This window comes from Pongo pygmaeus, chromosome 6 (assembly GCF_028885625.2).
Source record: "Pongo pygmaeus isolate AG05252 chromosome 6, NHGRI_mPonPyg2-v2.0_pri, whole genome shotgun sequence".
Lineage (NCBI taxonomy): Eukaryota > Metazoa > Chordata > Mammalia > Primates > Hominidae > Pongo > Pongo pygmaeus.
In genome coordinates this window covers 12,003,226-12,029,604 of record NC_072379.2, presented here as the reverse complement: position 1 = coordinate 12,029,604, position 26,379 = coordinate 12,003,226, and the positions used below count along the sequence as shown (strand labels likewise).

Below are 26,379 nucleotides of genomic sequence, written 5' to 3'. Positions count from 1 at the left end.
ATTGCATTTATTGTGCTCTTTATTTCTGTTATTGTTAGATTGTATTATGTAATGAAATAATTCTACAACTCACCATCATGTAGAGTCCATGGGAGCCCTGAACTTGTTTTCCTGCAGCTAGACAGTCCCATCTGGGGTGATGGGAGACAGTGACAGATCATCAGGCATTAGATTCTCACAAGGAGCGCACAACCTACATCCCTCACATGCGCAGTTCACAACACGGTTCCCACTCCTGGGAGAATCTAATGCCGCCACTGATCTGACAGAAGGCAGAGCTCAGGTGGTAATGGGAGTGATAGGCAGCAGCTATAAATACAGGTGAAGCTTTGCCCCCTTGCCTGCTCCTCACCTCCTGCTGTGCAGCCTGGTTCCTAATAGGCCACAGAGTGGTACCCCAACCTGAGGTATCAGCAACCCCTATAATAGAGTGAGAACTCACTCATGACCATGGGGAGGGCACCAAGCCATCCTTGAGGGATCCACCCCCATGACCCAAACACCTCCCACCAGACCCCACCTCCAACATTGAGGATCACATTTCAACATAAGATTGGGAGGGGACTAATATCCAGATGACAACCTTGAAAGGCGGGTTGTGTTCCCATTTCACAGATGTAGAAGCTAAGGCTGGGAGAAGCATATGGACTTGCCCAAGGTCACAGAACTGGGAAGTGGGAGGTGCCAGGATTCAAAAGCAGGACTGTTGGGCTCCTCTGTCTCTCCCCGTCATCACTGTCCCAAGTGGCTCACCTGAGAAGATTGACTCCAAGAGATAAGAGGGGAAAGGACACTCAGAGGTGGTGGTCACACTTGAGACCAATCACCAGGTGTCATCCTTGTGTCCCCAGCTTCTCCCAACAAGATGCCCTGGGGCATAGAGGGACCCTCCCCAAGACTCTGAGTTGGTTCAATCCAGCAGCCCATCCTCAACAGACAGGTGCTGGAGTTCATCAACTTGCCTCCAACCCGCTGACTCCAGGATGACACCCAGCCCTGCATATGTGCTGCCGCAGGTCTCCATGAAACCCATTTGTGCCAATTTCCCAGCCTTCTATGTGCCAAAGACCCCCAGGAAAGGGGGCTTGGATCCTGACCTGAAGCCCCCCTGCCAGCCCCCCACAAGCAGCTGGGGAATGGCTCACCCTGGCCATTAGGCCATCTCTTCCCACCCGCCTGGCCCGGGGTCCCATGCCAGTCTCTGTCTCCCTCCCTGGGGCCTATAAATTAGGGGCTAAGCAGTGTTGGAGGGCCTGTGCTGTGTTTGTCTCTGTGCTGGTGACAGTGACAAGCTAGTCTCTGCAAGAGAAGGTGATGTGGGAGCAATTGCTCTCTGCCTCTGCTTGGGGGGGTGGGGGGCACCACCCTTTCTTCCTGGGTGCCAGGCTCTGCACTGCCCAATTCACATGCCCAGACAAGGGACCTCCAGGTGAATGCCCGAGCCTGAGGGCCACACAGGGACTGAAGTGGACACTGAGGAGCCAGGGCCCTGAACTTGGTGGAGCTAGGTTGGTGGCATCGGCTCAGGGTGGCCTGAGCCACGAGGAGATGGGGGGTTAGAAGAAAAGCACCCCACCCCTAACCAGGCCAGGACCCAGCCCTCCCCATGGTGAGTGACACAGCAGGCTGAACCTGCACAGACTCTGACCCTAGCTGGGGGTCAGGGGACACATGCTTAAGAAGTAGGTGGTGACCGGGCGCAGTGGAACATGCCTGTAATCCCAGCACTTTGGGAGGCCGAGGTGGGTGGGTCACCTGAGGTTAGGAGTTTGAGACCATCCTGGCCAATGTGGTGAAACCCCATCTCTACTAAAAATACAAAAATTAGCTGGGCATGGTGGTGGATGCCTGTAGTCCCAGCTACCCGGGAAGCTAAGGAGAATTGCTTGAACCTGGGAGGCAGAGGTTGCAGTGAGCCGAGATTGTGCCACTGCACTCTAGCCTGGGCAACAGAGCAAGACTCCATCTCAAAAAAAAAAAAAAAAAAGTAGAAGAAGAAGAAGAAGTAGGTGATGCTTCTTACCCAACCAGACCCCCTGACTCATTCAATTGGTCCCCAAGTCCCATCCCCCTGACTCAACTGGTCCCCAAGCCATCTCCCTCCTAGAGGGCTTTTTGTCCATTTCTCACCCTTCATCCTCAAGACCTCTCTCCCTGCTCTAGCGTCACTGTCTCCTCCTGAACCCCTATGGTAGCGCAACACCAGCTTTCTGCCTCCAGTTCTCTCTTCTTCAGCCGTGAATTCACCAGAGCCATCTTTTCAAAAGGAAAATCCAGTCTTCAAACTCTCCATGCCTCTCCATCACCAGTCACTCATTTAGCACACATTTTTGGATGCCACAATGTGGCAGGCATGGTGCCAGGTGCTGGGACTGCCTCTGGGAACCAGACAAAGCCCCTGCCCTCAGGGAACTCCAGGCCAGCATTGGATACAGACCAGCCAATGGATAATTACTGGAGCCTGAACCACCTGCCAGGAGTTGGGATGTACGGGTTGCTATGGAAATGCAAACACTAGCATTGAACTTGTGATGGGGGGAGGCATCCATCTTACTGTAAATATCCAAGGAGTCAAATCTTTGCCATGATTATTTCCACAGGGTAAACCTGGAAGTTAATGTATGAGTCAAAGCATGTGTTCATTTTTTTTTAAAGGCTTTTGAAGATAATTGTCAAATTGGTTTCCTGCAAATATTTGTTGAAGGAGCGGAGGGAAGCAGGGAGTAGAGAGATGGGATCTCTGAAAGGAAAAAACAAAACATATCATTTTCATGGATGGCTGAGTGGAGAGGGCTGGACCCATGCTGCCACCATGTCTTCTTTTTTAATTTTTTTAAAATTATTTTTTTAAACTTTGCTGGGTCCAAAAATTTTTTTAAATAATTTTTTAAAAATTTAATATACATAGTAGTTATACATATTTTTAGGGTACATGCTATGCTTTGATACAGGCATGCAATGTGAAATAAGCACATCATGGAGAATGAAGTATCCATCCCCTCAAGCATTTATCCTTTGAGTTACAAATAATCCAATTACCTTCTTTAAGTTATTCAAAAATATACAATTAAGTTATTATTCACTGTTGTCACCCTGTTGGGCTATCAAACAGTAGGGTTTTTTTTGTTGGTTTTTTGTTTGTTTGTTTGTTTTGTTTTGTTGTTTTTTGAGACAGAGTCTCGCTCTGTCACCCAGGCTGGAGTGCAGGGGCATAATCTCAGCTCACCACAATCTCCACCTCCCGGGTTCAAGCGATTCTCCTGCCTCAGCCTCGTGGGCATCTGGGATTACAGGTGTGCAGCATCACACTCAGCTAATTTTTTTATATTTTTGGTAGAGACACGGTTTCACCATGTTGGCCAGGCTGGTCTCGAACTCCTGACCTCAGGTGATCTGCCCACCTCAGCCTCCCAAAGTGCTGGGATTACAGACGTGAGCCACTGCACCTGGCCAGTAGGTCTTATTCATTCTATTTTTTTGTATCCATTAATCATCCCTACCTCCCCCTCACCATGTTCTCTGTCCAAGACAACGACCTGCAGCCCAGGGAGAGCAGAGAGAAAAGTTTGGGACAAATAAACCTTAGTCGTTACTATTTATTGGGCACCTACTCTATGCCAGGCACTGTGCAAAGTGCTATAATGACATCATCTCCATGAATCCTCTGACAATCTTGAAAGGCAGATTGTGTTCCCGTTTCACAGATGTAGAAGCTAAGGCTAGAAAAGTTGTATAGTGGCCGGGTGCGTAGGCTCACGCCTGTAATCCCAGCACTTTGGGAGGCTGAGCTGGGTGGATCATCTGAGGTCAGGAGTTCATGACCAGCCTGGCCAATATGGTGAAACCCCATCTCTACTAAAAATACAAAAATTAGCCAGGCATGGTGGCGGGCGCCTGTAATCCCAGCTATTTGGATGGCTGAGGCAGGAGAATCACTTGAACCCAGGAGGTGGAGGGTGCAGTAAGCTGAGATCACACCACTGCACTCCAGCCCAGGCGACAGAGTGAAACTCCATCTCAAAAAATAAAAATTAAAAAAAAGAGAAAAGAAAAGTTGTATAGGTGTACACAAGTGTATAGAAATGTTGAGTTGAACCAACTCGGAGGCCTAGGGAGGGTCTCTCCATGCCCAGGGCATCTTGCTGGGAGAAGCTGGGGACTCCAGGATGACATCTGGCCACTGGACAAAGAGGCCTCAAGTGTGACCGCCACCTCTGAGCATCTCCTGCTCTCATATTTTTCTAGGTCAACCTTCTTAGCTGAGCCATGGGGGCCAGTGATGAAAAGGACAGCCCCAAGAGTGCAGCAGTCCTGTTTTTGAATCCTGGCACCTCCCATTTCCCAGCTCTATGAGGTTGGGCCAGTCAATTCACTTTGCCTTAGCTTCTACATCTGTCAAATGGGAATGTGACCTGCTTTTCGAGGTTGCCAGAGGATCCCTTCAGTAACAGCTGCTGGACACCTGCTGTGTGCCAGGCACCGGAACAGGGCTGCGTGATCAAAGACCTCCAGGGGCAGTGTGGACACAGGCTGGAGGGAGAGACTCCAGAGGAACTGGGAGGCCAGGTAGCGGCTGTCACAGAGGAGCAGTGAGAGAGAATGATCACTGACCCCAGGAGTGGGAGCAGGGATGAGGAGTAGATAACCAGACTTTGGTCCCTAAACTGAGACTGGGCTTAGGGTGGGAGAGGGAGGGCAGTAGAGACGTCAGGGGCTTCCATTTGAGGCCCAGACATCAGCCACCCCCTACCCCAAGCCAGCAGCAGAAAGAAGCAATGAAACTACCCCTTGCCCCCCGAAAACCCCCCCACAAGCCACTTGGCAGCCTAACTCTTGCAGAAATGGGGGTGCTTTGAGGACCTCCCATGGCTGTATGAGGATCGGATGGCAGGAAGGCAGAAAAGGCTGTGTATGTCCCAAAGCCAGAATTCTCACTCTTCCCCTAAAATTCTCGAAAGAGCGACTGCAGTCTGGATGTGGGAGGGAGGCCTGCCCTGGGGGATGGAGGAGGGTACGGAGGAGGGGCTCAGCCTCACCTGAGGGGCGAGGGTGTCGTCTCTCCCCACCTCTGGGAACAAGTTTTTCTTTTGTCTGTTTGTTTGTTATTTGGTTAGTTGATTGGGCTGGTGTACAATGTTTTGTTGCTGTTGTTTGTTTTTTGAGATGGAGTCTCTGGGTCGCCTAGGCTGGTGTGCAGTGGCGTGATCTTGGCCTACTGCAACCTCTGCCTCCCAGGTTCAAGTGATTCTCCTACCTTAGCCTCCTGAGTAGCGGGGATTACAGGCACCCACCACCACACCCGGCTAATTTTTTTATTTTTAGTAGAGACAGGGTTTTGCCATGTTGGCCAGGCTGGTTTCGCACTCCTGAGTTCAGGTGATCTGCCTGCCTCAGACACCCAAAGTGCTGGGATTACGGGCGAGAGCCACTGTGCCCAGCCAGGCTTGTGTACAGTGAACTTGAGCTTCCTCAGTGCTGAAGGCCTGGCTTGATCTGTGACCTTGGACAGGTCACAGGGGCTGGGCTGAGTGCAGGGCAGGAAAGAGGGAACCAAATCTGGGAGACCAGCCCCTTCACCCTCTCTGTGCCCCTGCAGGTATTCGGAGGAGGAGATTCGGCAGAAAGTGGGGACATTCCGGCAGATGCTGATGGAGAAGGAGGGAGTGCTCACCAGGGAGGACCGGCCTGGGGGCCACATGTGAGTGCTTACCTGTGTGGGGATGGGGGAGAAGGGGTGCAGGCTTAGGCAGCAGCTGGGTACTAGAGGGCCCTGTCCAGGTGCTCCCTCAGGTGGCTTGGTCTGGTTGGGGCTCAGGTGAGGGGGTGGAGAGGAAGAAGAGAAGGAGGAGAGGAGAGCATGGTCTCTGCCCACTGGAAATGCTGGCCTGGCCCACGGACATCTGGACATCACTGATGGCCTCCTCCTACCCACCCTGGGTCCTACCTATGGCTCAGCAGTGGGAGGCATGGGGAAGGCAGCCCAGATCTCAGCTTAGGGGATTCTGAGCTGCAAATCGGAAGACCTCAGATATGCCCTGAGCCCTGGCTGACAAAGTGATCCCAGGCAAGCCCTGATGATTCCCTCCTATAGAAATGAAATTTGGGCAGGGTACAGTGGCTCAAGCCTGTAATCCCAGCACTTTGGGAGGCCAAGTCAGGCAGATCGCTTGAGGTCAGGAGTTTGAGACCAGCCTGGCCAACATGTCGAAACCCCGTCTCTACAAAAAATAGGAAAATTATCCGGGTATGATGGCGCACGCCTGTAATCCCAGCTATTTGGGAGGCTGAGGCAGGAGAATCACTTGAACCCAGAAGGCAGATGTTGCAGTGAGCCGAGATCCTGCCACTGTACTCCAGCCTGGTCAACAGAGCGAGATTCCATCTCAAAAAATAAAATAGAGGCCGGGCGCGGTGGCTCACGCCTGTAATCCTAGCACTTTGGGAGGCCGAGACGGGCGGATCACGAGGTCAGGAGATCGAGACCATCTTGGCTAACACGGTGCAACCCCGTTTCTACTAAAAATACAAAAAATTATCCGGGCGTGTTGGCGGGCGCCTGTAGTCCCAGCTACTCGGGAGGCTGAGGCAGGAGAATGGCGTGAACCTGGGAGGCAGAGCTTGCAGTGAGCTGAGATCGTGCCACTGCACTCCAACCTGGGGGACACAGCGAGACTCCGTCTCCAAAAATAAAATAAAATAAAATAAAATAAAATAAAATTCAGAGTAAGCGCACACTCTGGGATGTAAGAGCCCACACACCAAATCCCACTGTTACCATGAACAATGGCTTGGTGGATAAAGAGGGTGTAAGACTGGGCATGGTGGCTCACACCTGTAAGCTCACACTAGTACTTTGGGAGGCCAAGATGGGAGGATTGCTTGAGCTCAGGAGTTCGAGACCACCCTGAGCAACGTGGTGAAACTCAATCTCTACAAAATACACAAAAATTAGCCGGGCATGGTGGCATGGGCCTGTAATCCCAGCTACTCAGGAAGCTGAGGCACGAGAATCACTTGAACCTGGGAGGCAGAGGTTGCAGTGAGCCATGCCACTGCACTCCAGCCTGGGTGACAGAGCGAGACTCTGTCTCAAAAAAAAAAAAAAAAAAAGGGTGTATGGCTTTGCTGAGGTCACGCCTCTGCCGCCTGTCACAGGATAGGAGGAACACCGGTTTGCCGTGGGCCTCTGGGTGGGCCTTGGATCAAACAAGCAAGTTACAGCAAGGCAAATGTTGTCTCGGATCAGAGGCGAACTGTGAACCACTCAAAACCATACAAACACTGGAGAAGGCTGCATTACGAGGATGGGAACAGCCTGTGCCTGGGAGTGTCCAGCCATGGCTGGCCAAGCCCCATGCCTGGCAGGAACCGTGTGCTCAGGGAACGTTGCTGAATCCACTCAGATGGGCCTTCCCCTTGTTCACCCTCAGTTTCCCCGCCCAGCACCAACATCTCATGCTTCTCTGGCTAGAAGTAAAATTAGCTGGGCTATATGGTGCATGCCTGTAATCTCAGCTACTTGGGAAGCTGAGGCGGGAGGATCACTTGAACCCAGGAGGCAGAGGTTTCAGTGAGCCGAGATCGCACCACTGCCCTCCAGCCTGGGTGACAGAGTGAGATTCCGTCTCAAAAAATAATAATAAAATAACAACAATAATAATAATAATAAATCTTAGCCTACATGCAGGCATGGGTAAAGGTCTCTTAAACAAAAATGGAGTTAATTATATTCATTCATTTGCTGTTCTGCTATCCCGGCAGCACCTTCTGAGTGATTCTCCTGTTGCAGTCATCTTTATTTATTTATTTATTTATTTTTATTTATTTTTTGACACAGGGTTTTGCTCCGTTGCCCAGGCTGGAGTGCAGTGGCATGCTCTCGGGTCACTGCAACCTCCGCCTCCCAGGTTCAAGCAATTCTCCCGCCTCAGCCTCCTGAGTAGCTGGGATTACAGGTGCATGCTACCGTGGCCCAGCTAATTTTTCTTTCTTTGTTTTGTTTCGTTTGAGACAGAGTTTCGCTCTTATCGCTCAGGCTGGAGTGCAGTGGTGCGATCTCAGTTCACTGCAACCTCCGCCTCCCGGGTTCAAGCAATTCTCCTGCCTCAGCCTCCTAAGTAGCTGGGATTACAGGTGCCCACCACCGCGCCCCGCTAATTTTTTTGTATTTTTAGTAGAGATGGGGTTTTGCCATGTTGGCCAGGCTGGTATCGAACTCGTGACCTCAGGTGATCCACCTGCCTCGGCCTCCCAAAATGCAGGGATTACAGGCATGAGGCACCACGCCCAGTCTTAGTCATTGCAAAGGCTGGCAGCACTGTAGGAACAGACAGACCTCAATTGGAAACGGGGAAACCCTTCTTGCGGACTTTCTGTATTGCTGGGTAATGAGGGGTAAAGTATTTCCCACCTTACCTCACTTAATCCTCATCTCTCTGGCCAGAGTAGGAGCAAAACAGAAACAGAAACAGGCTCCAGCCTGGGTGACGAAGCAAGACTCCATCAAATAAATAATAAATAAATAAATAAATAAATAAATAAATAAGACTAATACATGTAAAGTGCTCATCGTACCTGGCACCTGGGTCAGTAATTATCATAATATGCACCGTGTCATATTGTTGCCCCGCAGTCTGAGAAGTGAAGGAAAAAGCTGGAGACGGGATTCATCTCTGTTTCTATCATCACTACCCCCACCCAGGGCCCCTGGCAGGCCTGGCAGCCTGGCTGAGTGATGAGCAGAGAGGGTGGACCCTTTGCCTGGACTCCCCGCCCCCCTCCCACATCTGAGCCCTTTCATCTGTCAGTGGGCCATTGTGTTCCTGGCTAATGGGAAACAGGACCAGTTAATTAGCGAAAGTGCTGGCATGAGGAAGAGCGTGCCGCCAGCAGTCTCCACCCGGGGCAGAGCCCTGCCCATGGCGGTCAGCCCGATGCCCGTCCTCTGTGGGGCTGTGTTCCACTTCCACACGCTCTTTGTCCTTTTGTAGCAGACTGTGTCTGGGTCCACTTTGATCAGCTCTGTGGGGCTCAGTTTCTTTTCACAAGGGGGTAAAACTTCCCCTGCCTACTCCACAGACATGATCAGGAGTAAACTAGTTAGCAAACATGAATTTAAGGCTGGGTACCGTGGATCACGCCTGTAATCCCAGCAGCACTTTTTTTTTTTTTTTTTGAGACAGAGTCTCGCTCCGTCACCCAGACTGGAGTGCAGTGGCGCAATCTCGGCTCACTGCAAGCTCCGCCTACCGGGTTCACGCCATTCTCCTGCCTCAGCCTCCCCAACAGCTGGGACTACAGGCGCACGCCGCCACGCCCGGCTAATTTTTTGTATTTTTAGTAGAGACGGGGTTTCACCGTGTTAGCCAGAATGGTCTCGATCTCCTGACCTTGTGATCCGCCTGCCTCGGCCTCCCAAAGTGCTGGGATTACAGGCGTGAGCCACTGCGCCCCGCCCCCAGCAGCACTTTGGAAGGCTGAGGTGGGAGGATCGCTTGAGCCCAGGAGTTCCAGACCAGCCTGGGCAACATAGCAAGACCTCCATCTCTATTTAAAAAAAAAAAAAAAATGCTGGGAGCTGTGGTTCATACCTGTAATCCCAGCATTTTGGGAGGCTGAGGCGGTTGGATCACTTGAGGTCAGGAGTTCAAGACCAGCCTGGCCAACATGGTGAGACCACATCTCTACTAAAAATACAAAAAATTAGCTGAGCATGGTGGCACACGCCTGTAATCCCAGCTACTCTGGAGCTGGGAGCTGAGGCGGGAGAATTTCTTGAACCCAGGAGGTGGAGGTTGCTGTGAGCCGAGATCACGCAACCACACTACAGCCTTGGCAACAGAATGAGGCTCTGTCTCAAAAAATAAATAAAAACAAAAATAAATTGAAAAAGAAAACATGAAAATTTAAGAGCATAAAACATTAAACAAATCTAGGACTCGGGGAGCACACACCCACAACAGTATCTATCAAGTCGGAAGGGGATGAGTGAGCTGGAAGACCTCATGTTGGTTTACATCTCCAGCAGGGAAGGTCAGCCAGCGCATTCAAGGGCTGTGTCATTTGCACATGAATTCTCAAAGCCAGTTGCTAGGTGAACTTATATAGGTGTTTGCTTGTTTGTTTTTGAGACAGAGTCTCACTCTGTCACCCAGGCTGGAGTGCAGCTGTGTGATCTCTGCTCACTGCAACATACGTTTCCCGGGTTCAAGTGATTCTCCTGCCTCAGCCTCCTAAGTAGCTGGGATTATAGGCATGTGCCACCACGCCCAGCGAATTTTTGTATTTTTAGTAGAGATGGGGTTTTGCCATGTTGGCCAGGCTGGTCTCGAACTCATGACCTCAAGTTATCTGCCCACCTTGGCCTCCCAAAGTGCTGAGATTACAGGCGTGAGCCACCACGCCTGGCCTCATTTAATTTGATTTGTAGAAATGGGATCTTACTATGTTGCCCAGGCTGCTCTCAAACTCCCAGCCTCAAGTGATCCTCTCACCTTAGCCTCAACATATATGCTTTACTAAAAGGTCTTGACATCATAGGGAATGCTCCTTTTCTTCTCTGCACCTCAGTTTTCTCATCTGCAAAATGGAAAGGGGTGCAATTTCTGTAAATCATTAAGGGGCTATGAATGGGATTGTGAAATATGAAGCACTCTTTAAATATTAAAGAACAGGCCAGGCGCGGTGGCTCACGCCTGTAATCCCAGCACTTTGGGAGGCCAATGCGAGTGGATCACCTGAGGTCAGGAGTTCGAGACCAGCCTGGCCAACATGATGAAACCTCGACTCTACTAAAAATACAATAGTTAACCGGGCATGGTGGGGGGCACCTGTAATCCCAGCTACTCAGGAGGCTGAGGCACAAGAATGGCTTGAACCCAGGAGGTGGAAGTTGTTGCAGTGAGCCAAGATCCTGCCACTGCATTCCAGCCTGGGCGACAGAGCAAGACTCTATCTCAAATAAATAAATAAATAACATTAAAGAACATTGTTCTTGGCCGGGCACGGTGGCTCACACCTGTAATCCCAGCACTTTGGGAGGCTGAGGTGGGTGGATCACCTGAGGCTGGGAGTTTGAGACCAGCCTGAGCAACATGGAGAAACTTCATCTCTACTAAAAATACAAAATTAACTGGGCGTGGTGGCGCATGCCTGTCATCCCAGCTACTCGGGAGGCTGAGGCAGGAGGCGGAGGTTCCAGTGAGCCGAGATCATGCCACTGCACTCCAGCCTGGGAAACGAGCGAAACTCTGTTTCAAAAAAAAAAAAAGAACATTGTTCTTAGTGATAGTGTCATCTAGGAGAAGCAGGATAGGAGAGGCTAGGATTCTAACCCTGGGAGATCCCACACAGCACAAAGCCAGTAAAGGAAGCCTCAGCCCAGGTCCGTGTTTATCCCTGGGACTCCCAGGACAGGTTGCATCAGAAGGTTCCAAGACCTTGTATCTGCTCCTCTACCCTGTGCTCATCTTTATTTACTTATTTACTTATTTATTTTTTGAGACGGAGTCTCACTGTCACCCAGGCTACAGTGCAGTGATGCAATCACAGCTCATTGCTGCCTTGAACTCCTGGGCTCAAGTAGTCATCCCGCCAGGACTACAGGCATGCACCACCACATCCAGCTAATCTACATGTTTTTTGTTTTTTGGGCTTTTTTTTTTTGTATAGACAGGGGTCTTGCTTTCTTGCCCAGGCTGGTTTTAAACTCCTGGTCTCAAGCGATACTCCCACTTAAGCCTCCCAAGTTGCTGGGATGATAGGCATGGGCCACTGTGCCTGGCTAAACTGGACTGTTTTGAGATGGAGTTTCACTCTTATTGCCCAGGCTGGAGTGCAATGGCACGATCTTGGCTCACTGCAACCTCCGCCTCCCAGGTTCAAGCGATTCTCCTGCCTCAGCCTCCCGAGTAGCTGGGATTACAAGTGTGTCCCACCATGCCTGGCTAATTTTGTATTTTTAGTAGAGATGGGGTTTCACCATGTTGGTAAGGCTGGTCTCGAACTCCTCACTTCAAGTGATCCAGTTGCTTCAGCCTCCTAAAGTGCTGGGATTACAGGCACGAGCCACCGCACCCAGCCTGGGCTATTTTATTTTGTAAATAACCTTCATCATTTTTGTGGTGGGTATCAACTGAAGCTCCCTGCTCCTACCAGCTCACGCACACAATACTCAATGTGAGCTTAAGTTTTGCTAAAGACTATGTTTTATGTGTCAGGCAGGCACTTTTGTGGCTGAGGAGCTGTGTAGGGGTAATGGGCCCTGGAAGGATGGGGCTTGATGAACTGAGGGCGTTGGGAATTTTAGGGACAAGGACAGGAGGTAGGACACCACTGGCCTCAGGAAGAGGAGCATGGAGAAGAAAAGAGAAGTTTAAACAAAGGAATGTGGGGGTGTTTGGCTCTGCACAAGCCGGGGGATGACATGAGCCTCTCCTCTGTCACCCCAGAAAAACCTCGCTACGTGCTGTGTGACATCAAGGCATCACACAGCTTGGGAATCAGGACTTGTTTGGGAATTGAATGAAGTTCTTGAGAATGGCCTGAAGGCTAGCTACCCCTGTCATATTTAGGTAACATTATTTTTTCTTTTCTTTCTTTCTTTCTTTCTTTTTTTTTTTTTTTTTTTTTGAGATGGAGTCTCGCTCTTTCACCCAGGCTGGAGTGCAGTGGCAAGATCTTGGCTCACTGCAACCTCCGCCTCCTGGGTTCAAGCGATTCTCCTGCCTCAGCCTCCCAAGTAGCTGGGATTACAGGTATGAGCCACCACACCCAGCTAATTTTGTATTTTTAGTAGAGACGGGGTTTCTCCATGCTGGTCAGGCTGGTGTTGAACTCCCGACCTCGGGTGATCCGCCCGCCTTCACCTCCCAAAGTGCTGGGATTACAGGCATGAGCCACCACGCCCAGCTATTTTTTCTTAAAGATGGGGTCTCGCTGTGTCACTCAGGCTGGAGTGCAGTGGCATCATCATAGCTCACTGCAGCCTCAAACTCCTGGGCTCAAGCCATCCTCTGGCCCCAGCCTCCCAGGCAGCTGGGACTCTACAGGTGCATGCCACTGTGCCCTGCTTTTTATTTTATTTTTTGTAAAGACAGGAGTCTCACTATGTTGCCCAGGCTGGTCTCAAATTCCTGGCCTCAAGGGATCCTCCCACCTTGGCCTCCCGATGTGTTGGGATTACAGGCATAAGCCATCACACCCGGCCTGGTTACATTTTTTAAAATACAAACTCAGGCTTCAAAGAGTCAATTAGTGGGTTCCCTAAATATTTGTCTTTTACCCTGTAGCTGTGGCCTGCCTCCCTTCCCTCTGTCTCATTTTCTGTGTTGCAGCGTCTTTTCTCCCTGGAAGAGGTGTTGGTGTGTAAGTAGCAGCAAAGGCCCCTCTGTTTAACAGTAGCTACTCCTCCCCAGATGACAGTGACAGGCCAGGCCTCATAGACAGCATTTTACTTAATCCTTTCCTCAAAGGTGGTCTGTTCTTTTCCTCGATGTATAGATATGACCGAGAGCTTAGTCATGCCTGGATTCAAACCTGTCTCTGTGAATCTGTTACAGGAAAGGGATTTGATCTAAACCCCAAGAGAGGGTTCTTGAATCTCACTCAAGAAAGAATTCAGAGGGAGTCCACAGTGCAAAGCAAAAGCAAGTTTATTAAGAGAGTAAAGGAACAAAAGAATGGCCACTCAGGCAGGGCACGGTGGCTCATGTCTGTAATCCCAGCACTTTGGGAGGCCGAGGCAGGTAGATCACCTGAGGTCAGGAGTTCGAGACCAGCCTGGCCAACATGGTGAATCCGTCTCTACTAAAAATACAAAAAAATTGGCCAGGCGTGGTGGCAGGTGCCTATAATCCCAGCTACTTGGGAGAATGAGGCAGGAGAATCGCTTGAACCCTGGAGGCAGAGGTTACAGTGAGCCAAGGTCACGCCACTGCACTCCAGCCTGGGCGACAAGAGCAAGACTCTGTTTCAAAAAAAAAAAAAAAAAAAAGATAGAGCAGCCCCAGGGCTGCTGGTTGCCCATTTATACGGTTATTTCTTGATGATATGCTAAACAAGGGGTGGGTTATTCATGCCTCCCCTTTCTAGACTACAAAGGGTAACTTCCTGACGTTGCCATGTCACTCTCATCACCATCACCATCTTGGTTTTGGTGGGTTTTGGCCGTCTTCTTCTTTTTTTTTTTTTTTTTTGAGTTTCATCCTTTTTGCCCAGGCTGCAGCGCAATGGCATGATCTCGGCTCACTGCAACCTCCACCTCCTGGGTTCAAGCGATTCTCCTGCCTCAGCCTCCCAAGTAGCTGGGATTATAGGCATGCGCCACCACGCCTGGCTAACTTTGTGTTTTTAGTAGAGACAGGGTTTCTCCATGTTGGTCAGGCTGGTTCGAACTCCTGACCTCTGGTGATCCGCCTGCCTCAGCCTCCCAAAGTGCTGGAATTATAGGCGTGAGTCACCCGCCAGGCCCTTGGCCGGCTTCTTTACTGCAACTTGTTTTATCAGCGAGGTCTTTATGACCTGTATCTTGTGCTGACCTCCTATCACATCCTGCGACTTAGAATGCCTAATCTCCTGGGAATGCAGCCCAGTAGGTCTCAGCCTCATTTTATACAGCCCCTATTCAAGATGGAGTTGCTCTGGTTCACACGCCTCTAACAAATCCAAAACTCATGTCCTTAATGCTCTGCCGATCGAAGCCCTCGCCTCTATTGCTGTGGGAGGGGAAGGGTTGAGCCAGTTGAACAGCACCCAGGAGTAAGGGGAGCTCTGCTGAAACCAGGGCTAAGCCTCCATCTTGGTGGGGGAGGGCACTGTCTGAGCCAGCTTGGATAAAAAATGGAAGGTGGGGGCCGCCCCCCTGGAGACAGGCCTCTGGAGGGTCACTTCCAGGCTTGTTCAATTAAAAAAAAAAAAAAAAAAGGCCGGGCACAGTGGCTCACACCTGTAATCCCAGCACTTTGGGAGGCCAAGGCCAGCGGATCACGAGGTCAGGAGATCGAGACCATCCTGGCTAACATGTGAAACCCTGTCTCTACTAAAAATACAACAAAAATTAGCCAGGCGTGGTGGCAGGCGCCTGTAGTCCCAGCTACTAGGGAGGCTAAGGCAGGAGAATGGCGTGAATCCAGGAGGCGGAGCTTGTAGTGAGCCGAGATCTCACCACTGCACTCCAGCCTGGGTAACAGAGCAAGGCTCTGTCTCAAAAAAAAAAAAAAAAAAAAGAAGGCCAGGCACGGTGGCTCACACCTGTAATCCTAGTACTTTGGGAGGCCAAGGCAAGAGAATTTCTTGAGCAATCCTCCTGGCTTGAGGCCAGGAGGTCAAGACCAGCCTGGGCAACATAGTGAGACCCCATCTCTACAAAAAAAAATTTTTTTGATTAGTTGGGAGTGGTGGTGTGCTCCTGTAGTCCCAGCTACTCTGGAGGCTGGAGTGGGAGGATCGCTTGACGCCAGGAGTTCAAGGCTGCAGTGAGCTGTGATCGCACCACTGCACTCCAACCTTGCAACAGGGTGAGACTCTGTCTCAAAAAATAAAATAAAAAATAAAAAAAAGAAACTGAACAGCACCTATGACCTCAGCAAATTCTCCCAACAGCCCTGGAATGAAGTTATCACTCTCACCTTGGAGAAGAGGCTCACAGAGGGACACGGCAGGCCCCAAGTCACAAGGCGGCTCAGGACAGTGCAGGATGAGCCCTTGTCTGGAGCTTCAAAGCTCATGCTCTTGCCTCCAGCCCAGCTACCTCTAGAAAAAAAGAAGCGCTCTGAGAAGAGCCTGTAGGGAGCCAACATCTGTGGCAGAGGCTGGCTGGGGCTCCGGGAGCAGGGATGGGAGGCGTCTGGTCCCTGCTGAGCGAAAAGGAGAGTTCTGTAAGATGGATAGGGAGTATCGGAGGCCCCCACCCTCTGCCACCAGGCTTGATTGATGAGCACAGTCCTGCTGCCGGAGATGAGCAGCGGGGCCCCCTGGAGGCTGCAGAGGGGAGGGCGAGGAGAGGCTATGAATATTTCAGCGACAGAGGCCGGGCTGGAGGAAAGGAGGGGAAGCGGGGCAGGGAGGCACTCAGCCAGCGGGAGGGTGCTCAGGGACTAGGACACAGGTGAGGAAAGACCCACATCATTGAGCCAGGGCTCGGGGAGGGCGGAGCTAGGCCAGGAGGAAGGGGCTCTTTAAGAAATTAGAGTTCGCCGGGCACAGTGGCTCACGCCTGTAATCCCAGCACGTTGGGAGGCCAAGGCGGGTGGATCAGAGGTCAGGAGTTTGAGACTAGCCTGGCCAGCATGGTGAAACCCCGTCTCTACTAAAAATACAAAAAATTAGCTGGGCGTGGTGGTGCATGCCTGTAGTCCCAGCTACTCGGGAGGCTGAGGCAGGAGAATTGCTTGAACCCAGCAGGCGGAGGTTGCAGTGAGCTGAGATCACACCACTGCACTCCAGCCTGGGCGACAGAGTGAGACTCTATCTCAAAAAAAAAAAAAAAAAGAAAGAAATTAGAGTTCACCGTGTGCAGTGGCTCACGCCTGTAATCCCAGCACTTTGGGAGGCCGAGGCTGGCAGATCACCTGAGGTCAGGAGTTCCATACCAGCCTGACCAACATGGAGAAACCCCGTCTCTACTAAAAATACAAAAATTAGCAGGCACCTGTAATCCCAGCTACTCAGGAGGCTGAGGCAGGAGAATCACTTGAACCCAGGAAGCGGAGCTTGCAGTGAGGTGAGATTGCAGGAGATTGCAGCAGGCAGAGGTTGCAGTGAGGCGAGATCGGGCCCCTGCACTCCAGCCAGGACAACAGAGTGAGACTCTGAAAAAAAAAAAAAAGAAAGAAAACAAAAGAAAAGAGAAATTAGGGTTCAGTGAGAGAAAGGAGGGGTGGGGATGGGGTTCCCAGAATAGGACAGTAGGGTTAGGGGCACAGGGATCAAATGGGGGGTTCACTGAGGGGGAGGGCTTCAATGAATGGGGCTAGGATATGGAGGGGATTCGGTGAGGAAGAGGAGCCTCATCTAAGGAGTAGGCACACACACACCCCCCCACCCACGAGTGCAGGGTGGCTCATGCCTGGAATTCCAGCACTTTGAGAGATCAAAGGGGTGGATCGCTTGAGGCCAGGAGTTCGAAACCAGCAGGAGCAACATAGTGAGATCCCGTCTCTGCAAAATTTTTCAAATTAGCCAGGGTAGGGGTCCACGCCTGCGGTCCCAGCTACTCAAGAGGCTGAGGAGGAAGGATCGCTTGGGCGCAGAAGTTCAAGGCTGCAGTGAGCTATGATCCCACCACTGCAACCCAGCCTGAGCAACTGAGCAAGACCTTATCTCCAAAATTAAAAAAAAAAAAAGAGGAGGGGGCTTACTGAGATGGTGAGAACTTAGAAGGGGTGCGGGCTAAATAAGGGGCTCGGTTATCCTCTTTCTTTTTTGCAAAAGATTGTACCGTGAGGTCGGAGACCTGTAGGGGATGTGCCCCGCTGTGTTCCCCAAATCTCTGCCTAGCCCTGTAAGGCCAGGGGCCGCAGGTCCCCCTCACGCCTCCTCCAGCCAGGTAGCAGCCCGCAGACTTGGGGGGCTAGGTCAGGCTCCCCGTGCCGGGAAAAGGGGTGGAGAAAAGCCGTCCCGAGACGGGTGGTGAGCGTCCCTGTCGCCGGCAGTGTGGCGGAGACCCCGCGGCTGACCGAGGGCGCTGAGCCGGGCCTGGAGTACGCGCCCTTTGACGATGACGACGGCCCAGTGGACTGTGACTGCCCGGCCGCCTGCTACCGCGGCCACCGCGGGTACAGGTCAGCGGCCGCCGCGGCGGGGGTGGGGGGCGCGCGGGGCTGCCCCCCCTCACCGCCCCCACCCCCGCCCCTTCTCCCCCAGGACCAAGCACTGGTCTAGCAGCTCGGCATCGCCCCCTCCCAAGAAAAAGAAGAAAAAGAAAGGCGGCCACCGGAGAAGCCGGTGAGAACCGCGCCTGGCCGGAGCGGGAAGGGAGGAGGAGGTGGGGTCTCTCCCCGGATGCCCGTCCCTGGCCCACAACCTTGTCGCATTTGTGAGCCCCGCCCCTCTCTGAGTCCCTCCCTCGCCATCACCGTGCAGTCCCCCGACTAAGTGCCCTCCAGGTAACTGAACCCACCCCAGGCTTCAAGCTCCTCCCCTCGCTAGGCCCCGCCCCTCAACGAGCCCCTCCCCTTGGCTAGGTCCCGCCCCTCAAGGAGCCCCTCCCCTTCTCTGGGGCCCGCCCCTCATCGAGCCCCTCCCCTTCTCTAGGACCCGCCCCTCATCGAGCCCCTCCCCTTCTCTAGGACCCACCCCTCATCGAGCTCCTTTCCCCACTAGGCCCCACCCCTCATCGAGCCCCTCCCCTTATCTGGGATCCGCCCCTCACTGAGCCTTTCTCTAGCACCTGACTCTCACTGAATCCCCCAGAGCCAGACTCACTGACCGGGCCCGTGTGTTACCAGCACCTGCTCCCAGTCCCCCTCTGCCCTCCCCCAGGGGTCCCGTGCCCACCAACACCAGTGCTAGTGGCCCTGGGGAGGAGGGGCCTCATCTGCCATCCCCGAATCTCTCTGTCCACCCTCCCTTGTCCTGTGTGAGACCCTGGCAGGTGTCTGGGGCCCCAAATAACCCCATCCATCCGTCTGTCCTTTCTTCCTGGCATCTGCCCTCAGCAAAAAGAGGAGACTGGAGTCCGAATGCAGGTCAGTGGGGACAGAGCTGGCTGGGCCCAGGGCGGGGGACGTCTGTGGGTGGGAGAGATTCCAAGGCCATCCCCCAGAGGCCGGAGGCCTGGACCCTCAGGGCCTGCACCTGGACGCTGCCAAGGTGCAAGCTTCGCCCCTACAGAGGCCATGAATCCCACCATTGGAGACTCTGACCTCTGGGTTTGAAAGTATCTTTGCCCACAATGCCAGGAGGGCCGGAAGGGTGACTTGGGGACAACATAGGCAGCGCCATCAACTACCCTGAGGGACCTTGGCGACCCTTGGGGCCTCGGGTCACTCTGTACAAGGGACCTTGGGCTTCATGGCCTGGAATTCCCTTTCCAGCTTCAATGTCCCAAGCACCCAGGTCTCTCCAGCTATTTCCAGCCCCCCACCCCCCACCCCAGCTCACTAGAGCCCACCTCCCTGTGTCCACAGCTGTGGGAGCTCCTCACCCCTCCGCAAGAAGAAGAAGAGTGTGAAGAAGCATCGCCGAGACAGGTACCCTTGCTGCCCCCACCCTGGGGGCTCCTCTTCCTCCCGTGGGGCCCAGGGCCAGGGCTGTGGCCCTCCATAGGTCTCCCCTGGGCCACCCCAGGCAGGCTCAAGAGAACTCTTTTATCGCCCTACAGGTCTGATTCTGGGTCCCGGAGGAAGAGACGGCACAGGTGAGCGGCGCTTTGCAGAGGACATGGTCAGTGGTCCCTTAAGGGACCAAAGCCCAAAGGACGCAATGATGGGAGGGGGTTTTGAGGGTCCCACCAGGCTCCATCCTTCAGCTCCAGGGTTCCTTCCCAGATCCAGGCTGCGGGGACTGGGCAGTGGAGGAAGAGCATGAAAACCAACTGTTTGCAACCCTCGCCTGCCCCATGCATCAGTCATGACATGGGGACCCCAAGAATTTCTAGACAACATGGCAGGTCCAGTGCCCAAGGGGTGTGTCTGTCTGTGGAGGTGCCGGTTAGACAAGCAGAAACACCGAGACCCTGAATTTGCAGGGAAAGAGCTCGCGAGGCAGGAGGACCTCTGTGAGCTGGGAAGGCTCCATGGATACGAGGCAGGGTCGGGGAGCTGTGGCTAGAGGTAGTTTCTCAGGGACAGATGCTAGCCTCCCAACAGGTTTGACTACCAGGTTATGGAGCCATCCTCCACCCAGGAGGGCTGGGGGCTAGCGTGGGGGAGCTCTGAGCAGGGCAGTGGCTTGTTCAGGGTGGACTGGGGGAGGGGAGAGGAAGTGAAACGCAGGAGTCCAGGTGGAGGCAGAGGGGTGCAGGAGAAGAGGGTTGCTGAGAAAGCAGAAAACAGCCTGAGCCAGGCACGGTGGCTCACGCCTGTAATCCCAGCACTTTGGGAGGCTGAGGCAGGTGGATGGCTTGAGGCCAGGAGTTTGAGACCAACCTGGTCAACATGGTGAAATCCTGTCTCTACTAAAAATACGAAAATTAGCTGGGTGTGGTGGCGAGTGCCTGTAGTCCCAGCTACTCGGGAGGCTGAGGCAGGAGAATCGCTTGAACCCGGGAGGCGGAGGTTGCAGTGAGCCAAGAGATTGCAGTGGAGTGCACGGCACTCCAGCCTGGGTGACACAGCCAGACTCTGTCTCAGAAAAAAAAAAAAAAAAAAAGTCTGGGTGTGGTGGCTCATGCCTGTAATCCCAGCACTTTGGGAGGCCAAGGTGGGTGGATCATTTGAGGTCAGGACTTTGAGACCAGCTTGGCCAACATAGTCCGTCTCTACTGAAAATACAAAAATTATCTGGGCATGGTGGCAGGCGCCTGTAATCCCAGCTACTTGGGAGGCTGAGGTAGGAGAATCGCTTGATAGTGGGAGGAGGAAATTACAGGGAGCTGAGATCGCACCACTGCACTCCAGTCTGGGCGACAGAGCAAGACTCCATCTCAAAAAAATAAAGAAAGAAAGAAAGAAAGAAAAGAAAAGGAAAAGAAGGGAAAAGGGAAAGGAGAGGAGAGGAGAGGAGAGGAGAGCTCGGAAGGAAGAAAGTTGTGGGGCAGTCACATTCCAGAGGTGGCATCAGAGCCAGACCCCCTTCCAGCAGCCCAGAGGAAGGGCAGAGTCTGGAGTTCCTTCCTTGTAGTGGGAATTTGCCAAGTAGGGGAGGAGCCTACATAAACACCTAATCCTGCCCCTCCAATGTCCCCAATTTTTCATCTTCCCCTGGCCTCCCAGTGTCTATGGATCAGTGTGGGTCTCTACTGCCCCCAAGTGGCCACCATTAGCTTACACACACCCTCTGGCCAGCTCCCATCCTTCCTGGACAGGTCCTAAAAGTGAACTAGGAATAGACCAGCTTCCAATGGGGAGACTGAAGCCCAAAGCAGGCTCCAGCACCCAAACCCATAGCCTCCAGGCCTGCCCCGCACTCACTCTGCTCCTGTGGGAGCACATTTCTGTGTTCCTTAGCATGGCTTTGTTTTGGGGTCGGAAGGACTGAAGGGATCTGGTGGCACCAGGGAGGATGGGGCTGAGGATTGGGGTTGGGTGAGAACTTTGAGGGCTAACCAGAAGCTTCTCAGGCCTTTCATCAAAGGTAGAGGGTGCTGGGTTGGGGGGCTTGCCCCAGAGGGCTGGATGGGATGTGACAGGAAGCTGTGGGAGTTGGGAGGCGGCAGCCCTGGAGATGGATCCAGAGATGTCATTCAAAAGCAGGGACATTGGCCACGCACGGTGGCTCACACCTGTAATCCCAGCACTTTGGAGGGCTGAGGCGGGCTGATCACTTGACGCCAGGAGTTCGAGACCAGCCTGGCCAACATGGTGAAATCCTGTTTCTACTAAAACAAACAAACAAAAAATAGCCAGACGTGGTGGCAGGCAACTGTAATCCCAGCTACTTAGGAGGCTGAGGCATGAGAATTGCTTGAACCTGCAAGATGGAGGCTGCAGTGAGCCGAGATTGTGCCACTGCACACCAGTCTGGGCAACAGAGCGGGACTCCGTCTCAAGACAAAAAAAAAAAGCGGGGACATCATGCCCTTGGGAAAGCATTTCTTTCCTAAACCCCTGGTGAGCTGGCCTAGGGCTGGGCCAGTCTGGGAGCACATGGAAGAAGGGGGCACAGGAGGTATGATTATCAGGCCATACCCCAATACTCAAGGGAATGAGTATTGGGCATGTCCCAAGTCCAGTATCAAAAGACAAGAGCAAATCACCATTTCTACCTGGCCCAGACCTGAGGCTTGAGGCTGCCACACTTGCAAACAGCAACCCCTGCCTTTTTTTTTTTTTTTTTTTTCCCTGAAACGGAGTTTCACTCTTATTGCCCAGGCTGGAGTGCAAATGCGTGATCTCAGCTCACGCAACCTCCGCCTCCCAGGTTCAAGCGATTCTCTTGCCTCAGCCTCCCTAGTAGCTGGGATTACAGGCACACACCACCACGCCTGGCTAATTTTGTACTTTTAGTAGAGACTGGGTTTCTCCATGTTGGTCAGGCTGGTCTCAAACTCCTGACCTCAAGTGATCCACCAGCCTCAGCCTCTCAAAGTGCTGAGATTATAGGCGTGAGCCACCGCGCCCAGCTACAGCACCCCACTTTATCTGGGGCCAGCCACACTTCTTTTGCCCTCCCAGACTGGGCAGCATTTGCGACCCAGGGAGGAGGTGTTCCGGGCCAGGACTTCCAGGAGGAGGAAGGCCCGAGCCTTGGCTGAGTGAAAGGGACAAAGGGATGGAGTAGGATGGAAAAGTCCCCACCAGCCATAGGGCTTAGGCCCTAGGGTAGAACAAATCTCAGATCCACACCTGGGTATACCCAGGCTCCAGGGCACCGAGGCCACACCCTCTCCGGGCCACACCGTCACTGTGGTCTCTGCTCTCTGCAGATCTCGAAGCTCCAAGAGCAAAAGAAAAGAGAAGAACAAAGAGAAGAAGAGGTAAGCGCCCTCCCTACTCTCCAGCCCCCCATTCGTTCTCCCTCCTACCCCAGCAAACTAGGCCTTTTAGAATCACAGAATCAGGCCATTAAAGGTAGCTCATTTTGCCCAGATGGAAAAATTAAGATCTAGAAAGAAAGCCAAGGGCTCTTGCTGAGTCAGAGCTGGAACCGAAACCCAGGCCTCTTGCCTTCCAATCCAGTGTCCTTCCAAGCCCAGTCCTCGTGACTCCCCCACCCTCCTCCCTCCCACCCCACAAGTCCCAGCATCACCTGGTGAGGGCTGAGGGGGGTCTTGGGAGGCTGGAGTTGTCTAGAGAAAAGGGGGCCTTTTCCTAATTCTCACAGATGACCCATATGGACCAGACAGGCTCTGCGGCCAGCACCAACACTGCTGATGTACCTTTTATAGGAGACTTTAGGGGACTGATGAACACTGGCTTTCAGTAGGGTTCCACTGGGATCCTGGTGGGAGGCTGGGCAACTTGGCTGGGGGGATCACGGGGTGCAGAATTGAGGTACAGGCTGATTTCCCTCATCCACGCCAGGCCTCACACAGAGTCCCCAGGCCGGAGGTCTCATCGCCATAGCAGTGGCAGCTCCCACAGCCCCTCCCTCTCCTCCCACTACAGTGATTCCAGATCTCCCAGCAGGTAGGCCTGGGCCTCTGGGAGGCTTTCTCCTGGTGGGGGATGAGGGTTGCAGATTAAACACCCCCAAGGGCTGGGGAGCAGGGCTGGTGGACAGAATGTCAATTCATCGGTGGGTAGAAGTTTATCAGGGATGGCCAGGTGTGGTGGCTCACTGCTGTAACCTCAGCACTTTGGGAGGCCAAGGCAGAAGGATCGCTTGAGGCCAGGAGTTCGAGACCAGCCTGGGCAACATAGTGAGACCTCCTTCTTTGATTAAAAGTAATAATAATTATTATATATAATATATAAAATATATTATATATATTTATATATAAAATATATTATATATATATTTATATATAAAATATATTATATATATTTATATATAAAATATATTATATATATATTTATATATAAAATATATTATATATATATATTTATATATAAAATATGTATTTTGAGACGAGTATTGCTGTGTTGCCCAGGCTGGAGAGCAGTGATGCAATCTCGGCTCACTACAACCTCCGCCTCCGGGATTCAAGCAATTCTCCAGCCTCAGCCACCCGAGTAGCTGGGATTACAGGCGTGCACCACCATGCCCGACTAATTTTTGTATTTTTAGTGGAGATGGGGTTTCGCCATTTCGACCAGCCTGGTCTCGAATTCCTGACCTCAAGCGATCCGCCTGCCTCGGCCTCTTGGTGCTGGGATTACAGGCGTGAGCCCCCAAGCCCAGCCTAATAACAATTTTAAAAAAGAGACATGTACCAGGGGAGTGATAACTTGAGGAAGAGCTGCCCTAAGGCCCCTAAGCCTCCGCCTGAATTGGAAATCGAGGCACAGCCTCGCTGGCTCACCCTGGTCAAGCCCTCTCTAAGTGGAAAGGTTCCCAGCATGGTGAAAAGGCAGGTGGGGGGCTGCCCTCTTGCCCCGTGCTGGAGAGGGGGGAAGAGGAGGCGCAACTGCTTGCAAAGTGGGTGTCCCACGCCGGCTCCCCCATTCTCCCTGGCGCCTAACCCCAGGCTGAGCCCCAAGCACCGAGACGAAGGGCGAAAGACGGGCAGCCAGCGGTCCAGCGGAAGCCGGTCGCCTTCCCCGTCGGGCGGCAGCGGATGGGGGTCGCCCCAGCGGAACGGCGGCAGCGGGCAGCGGAGCGGAGCGCACGGGGGCCGCCCCGGCTCGGCGCACAGCCCGCCCGATGTACGTACGCTTCGCTTTGCGGAGGGTTCCCGCGCCGCGGGCTGCGCCGTGCGTGGTCGGGCGGGTAGCCAGCGGGGCAGGGGGCGATAAGTGTGGCATGGGGGCGGGGGCGGCCGCCTCCTCCCTCCTCGGCTCCCCGCTGGGGGCGTCCTGGCTCGGGAGCCGCCGGGAGTGCTAGGCCGTTTCGCCCACCTGGCCCTGGTGTCAGGGTGAGGGGCGCCTGCGGTCTTGGGCCACCCTTGCGCTTGGCAAACTGAAGGCCAGAGGGGGGTTGACCACGGGGCACTGAGTTGGGTACAGGGCTGGGGAGGAATCAGGGTCTCGTGCCCTCCCCAGGCATATTAGGGTGGGAGGGGCATGGACATTGATAGGAGTCCCAGGCAGGAGAAGGATTCGAGAGACAGGACCCCCCGCTGGGCACCACCTGGGCCCTGAGTCTCCCTCTTCCCACCAAGCCCTGGCCCCACCTCTGAGCACCTCCCTCCCCCTCCCTCAATCTTCTCCCAGCCCCTCCCTCCCTCAGCCCCCTCCCCCATCTCAGTCCCTCCGCCCTCTAAAGTCCCTGCTCCGAGGAGACTCTGCCCTTTTCCAGGCACCGCCCACACTTGGACAGGTGTCTCAAACCTGCCGGCTCCTCTTCCCACGGCCACCCTCCTGAGGCACCTGCCAGGGTGCCTCAGAGACCCCACACCAACACCCCCAAAACTGTCCCCACCCTTCCTCCAAGAGGGGCACAGATGCCCGAAGACCTACAGGCAGGTGCAATGGGGGAGGTGGCAGAGGAGAGAGACATCTCAGCCTGTCCCCAGATGGATGGGCTGGGCCTGGGTGGGGGCTTCTCCCAGACCCCAGGGAAGGTCCACATCCCCTTCTGGTCTGTTGATTATAGAGTACACCATTGAGACCCCTCAGAGAGAGGGGGCTGCAGTGCTGGCAGGGGCACTGGGGTGGGTGGGGGGGTGGCTTGGGGTGGGGAGGCCTGCAGGTTCCTTCCCAGACCCGCAGACTGCCCCCCACCCAACCCCAAAACCTCACCTGGGAGTGGGAGAGCTGCCCCTCCCCAGACCTCAGGTCTCAGCAGCAAACATGTACGTGTTGGTCAGTTTCATTTTGATTTTTGGCTGTTTCCTTTCACTCCCTTTCTTTTCTCAAACACCCTTTACTCCCACGGCCTCAGAGAGGAAAGTCAAGGGCAGCTGACTGAAAGCTCTTGGTCTCAAGGTTAAGTTTTATTGAAGGACATTCACCTGTCTCTAGACTGTCCCACCTGGACCAGGCACCAGGCTCCTGGGCTCCTGGGGTTTTGGTTGGGCCGCGCAGGGAGGATGACACTGATGTCCCCGGATCTGTCTTGGGAGGGGGTTGAGGGCAGGCAGAGGTAGCTGAGGGTAGCATGGCAGAGGCTGGAGAGGATTAACAACCCACAAGAGAGGCACCCACCATCCCCCACCCCTGTGGGCATGGAGTCCCAAGAGCACAGGACCCGAAACACCTTCTTGCCAGCTTCTCATCCACCCTGCTGGGGCCTCCCGAGAGACACAGAGATGCGGGTTCTCTGCAGTCAGGGCTGGAAGTGGGTCCCTTCGTACCTCTGGTCCTCTCTCCAGCCCTGGAGTCCTGAGCAATGATCCCACCTCCACCCCTCCCCAATGCAGACAAAATGGCCACAGCAACTAGGCATCCCCAGGATAGGGCAGTTGGGGAAGGGGACCCAGCCACCAGCCCTGGGGTGGGAGCTTCGAAGCACCCACATCTTGTCTCCTTCCCAGCATGGGACTCTAGTTTGGCACAGCCCTGGGAGTTTTCTTGGAGACGGCATTTTGTGACTCATTTCACCAAGCATAGTCCCCAAATCCTATCCCTCACCCTTGGGGCCTTGGGAGATCTGGGACTTCAGAGCATCCCGGGTCTCAAACCTGCATTCAGATCCCTGCCTCTTTGCCTTAAAAAGACCCCTGAGGAGTCAAAAAAG

General features: G+C 53.4%; 1 protein-coding gene across 1 annotated transcript in view; it reads left to right on the top strand.

The window, feature by feature from the left end:
* The window catches only part of SRRM3 (serine/arginine repetitive matrix 3), an 84,734-nt gene that overhangs the window by 40,485 nt on the left and 17,870 nt on the right, over positions 1–26,379 (top strand). Inside the window, exons 3-11 of the mRNA XM_054496554.2 lie at positions 5,597–5,698; positions 17,652–17,780; positions 17,863–17,943; positions 18,657–18,686; positions 19,128–19,190; positions 19,322–19,357; positions 22,526–22,576; positions 23,124–23,228; positions 24,230–24,407. Coding sequence (XP_054352529.1) covers positions 5,597–5,698; positions 17,652–17,780; positions 17,863–17,943; positions 18,657–18,686; positions 19,128–19,190; positions 19,322–19,357; positions 22,526–22,576; positions 23,124–23,228; positions 24,230–24,407 — 775 coding nt within the window. The remainder of the gene's footprint in view (positions 1–5,596; positions 5,699–17,651; positions 17,781–17,862; positions 17,944–18,656; positions 18,687–19,127; positions 19,191–19,321; positions 19,358–22,525; positions 22,577–23,123; positions 23,229–24,229; positions 24,408–26,379) is intronic.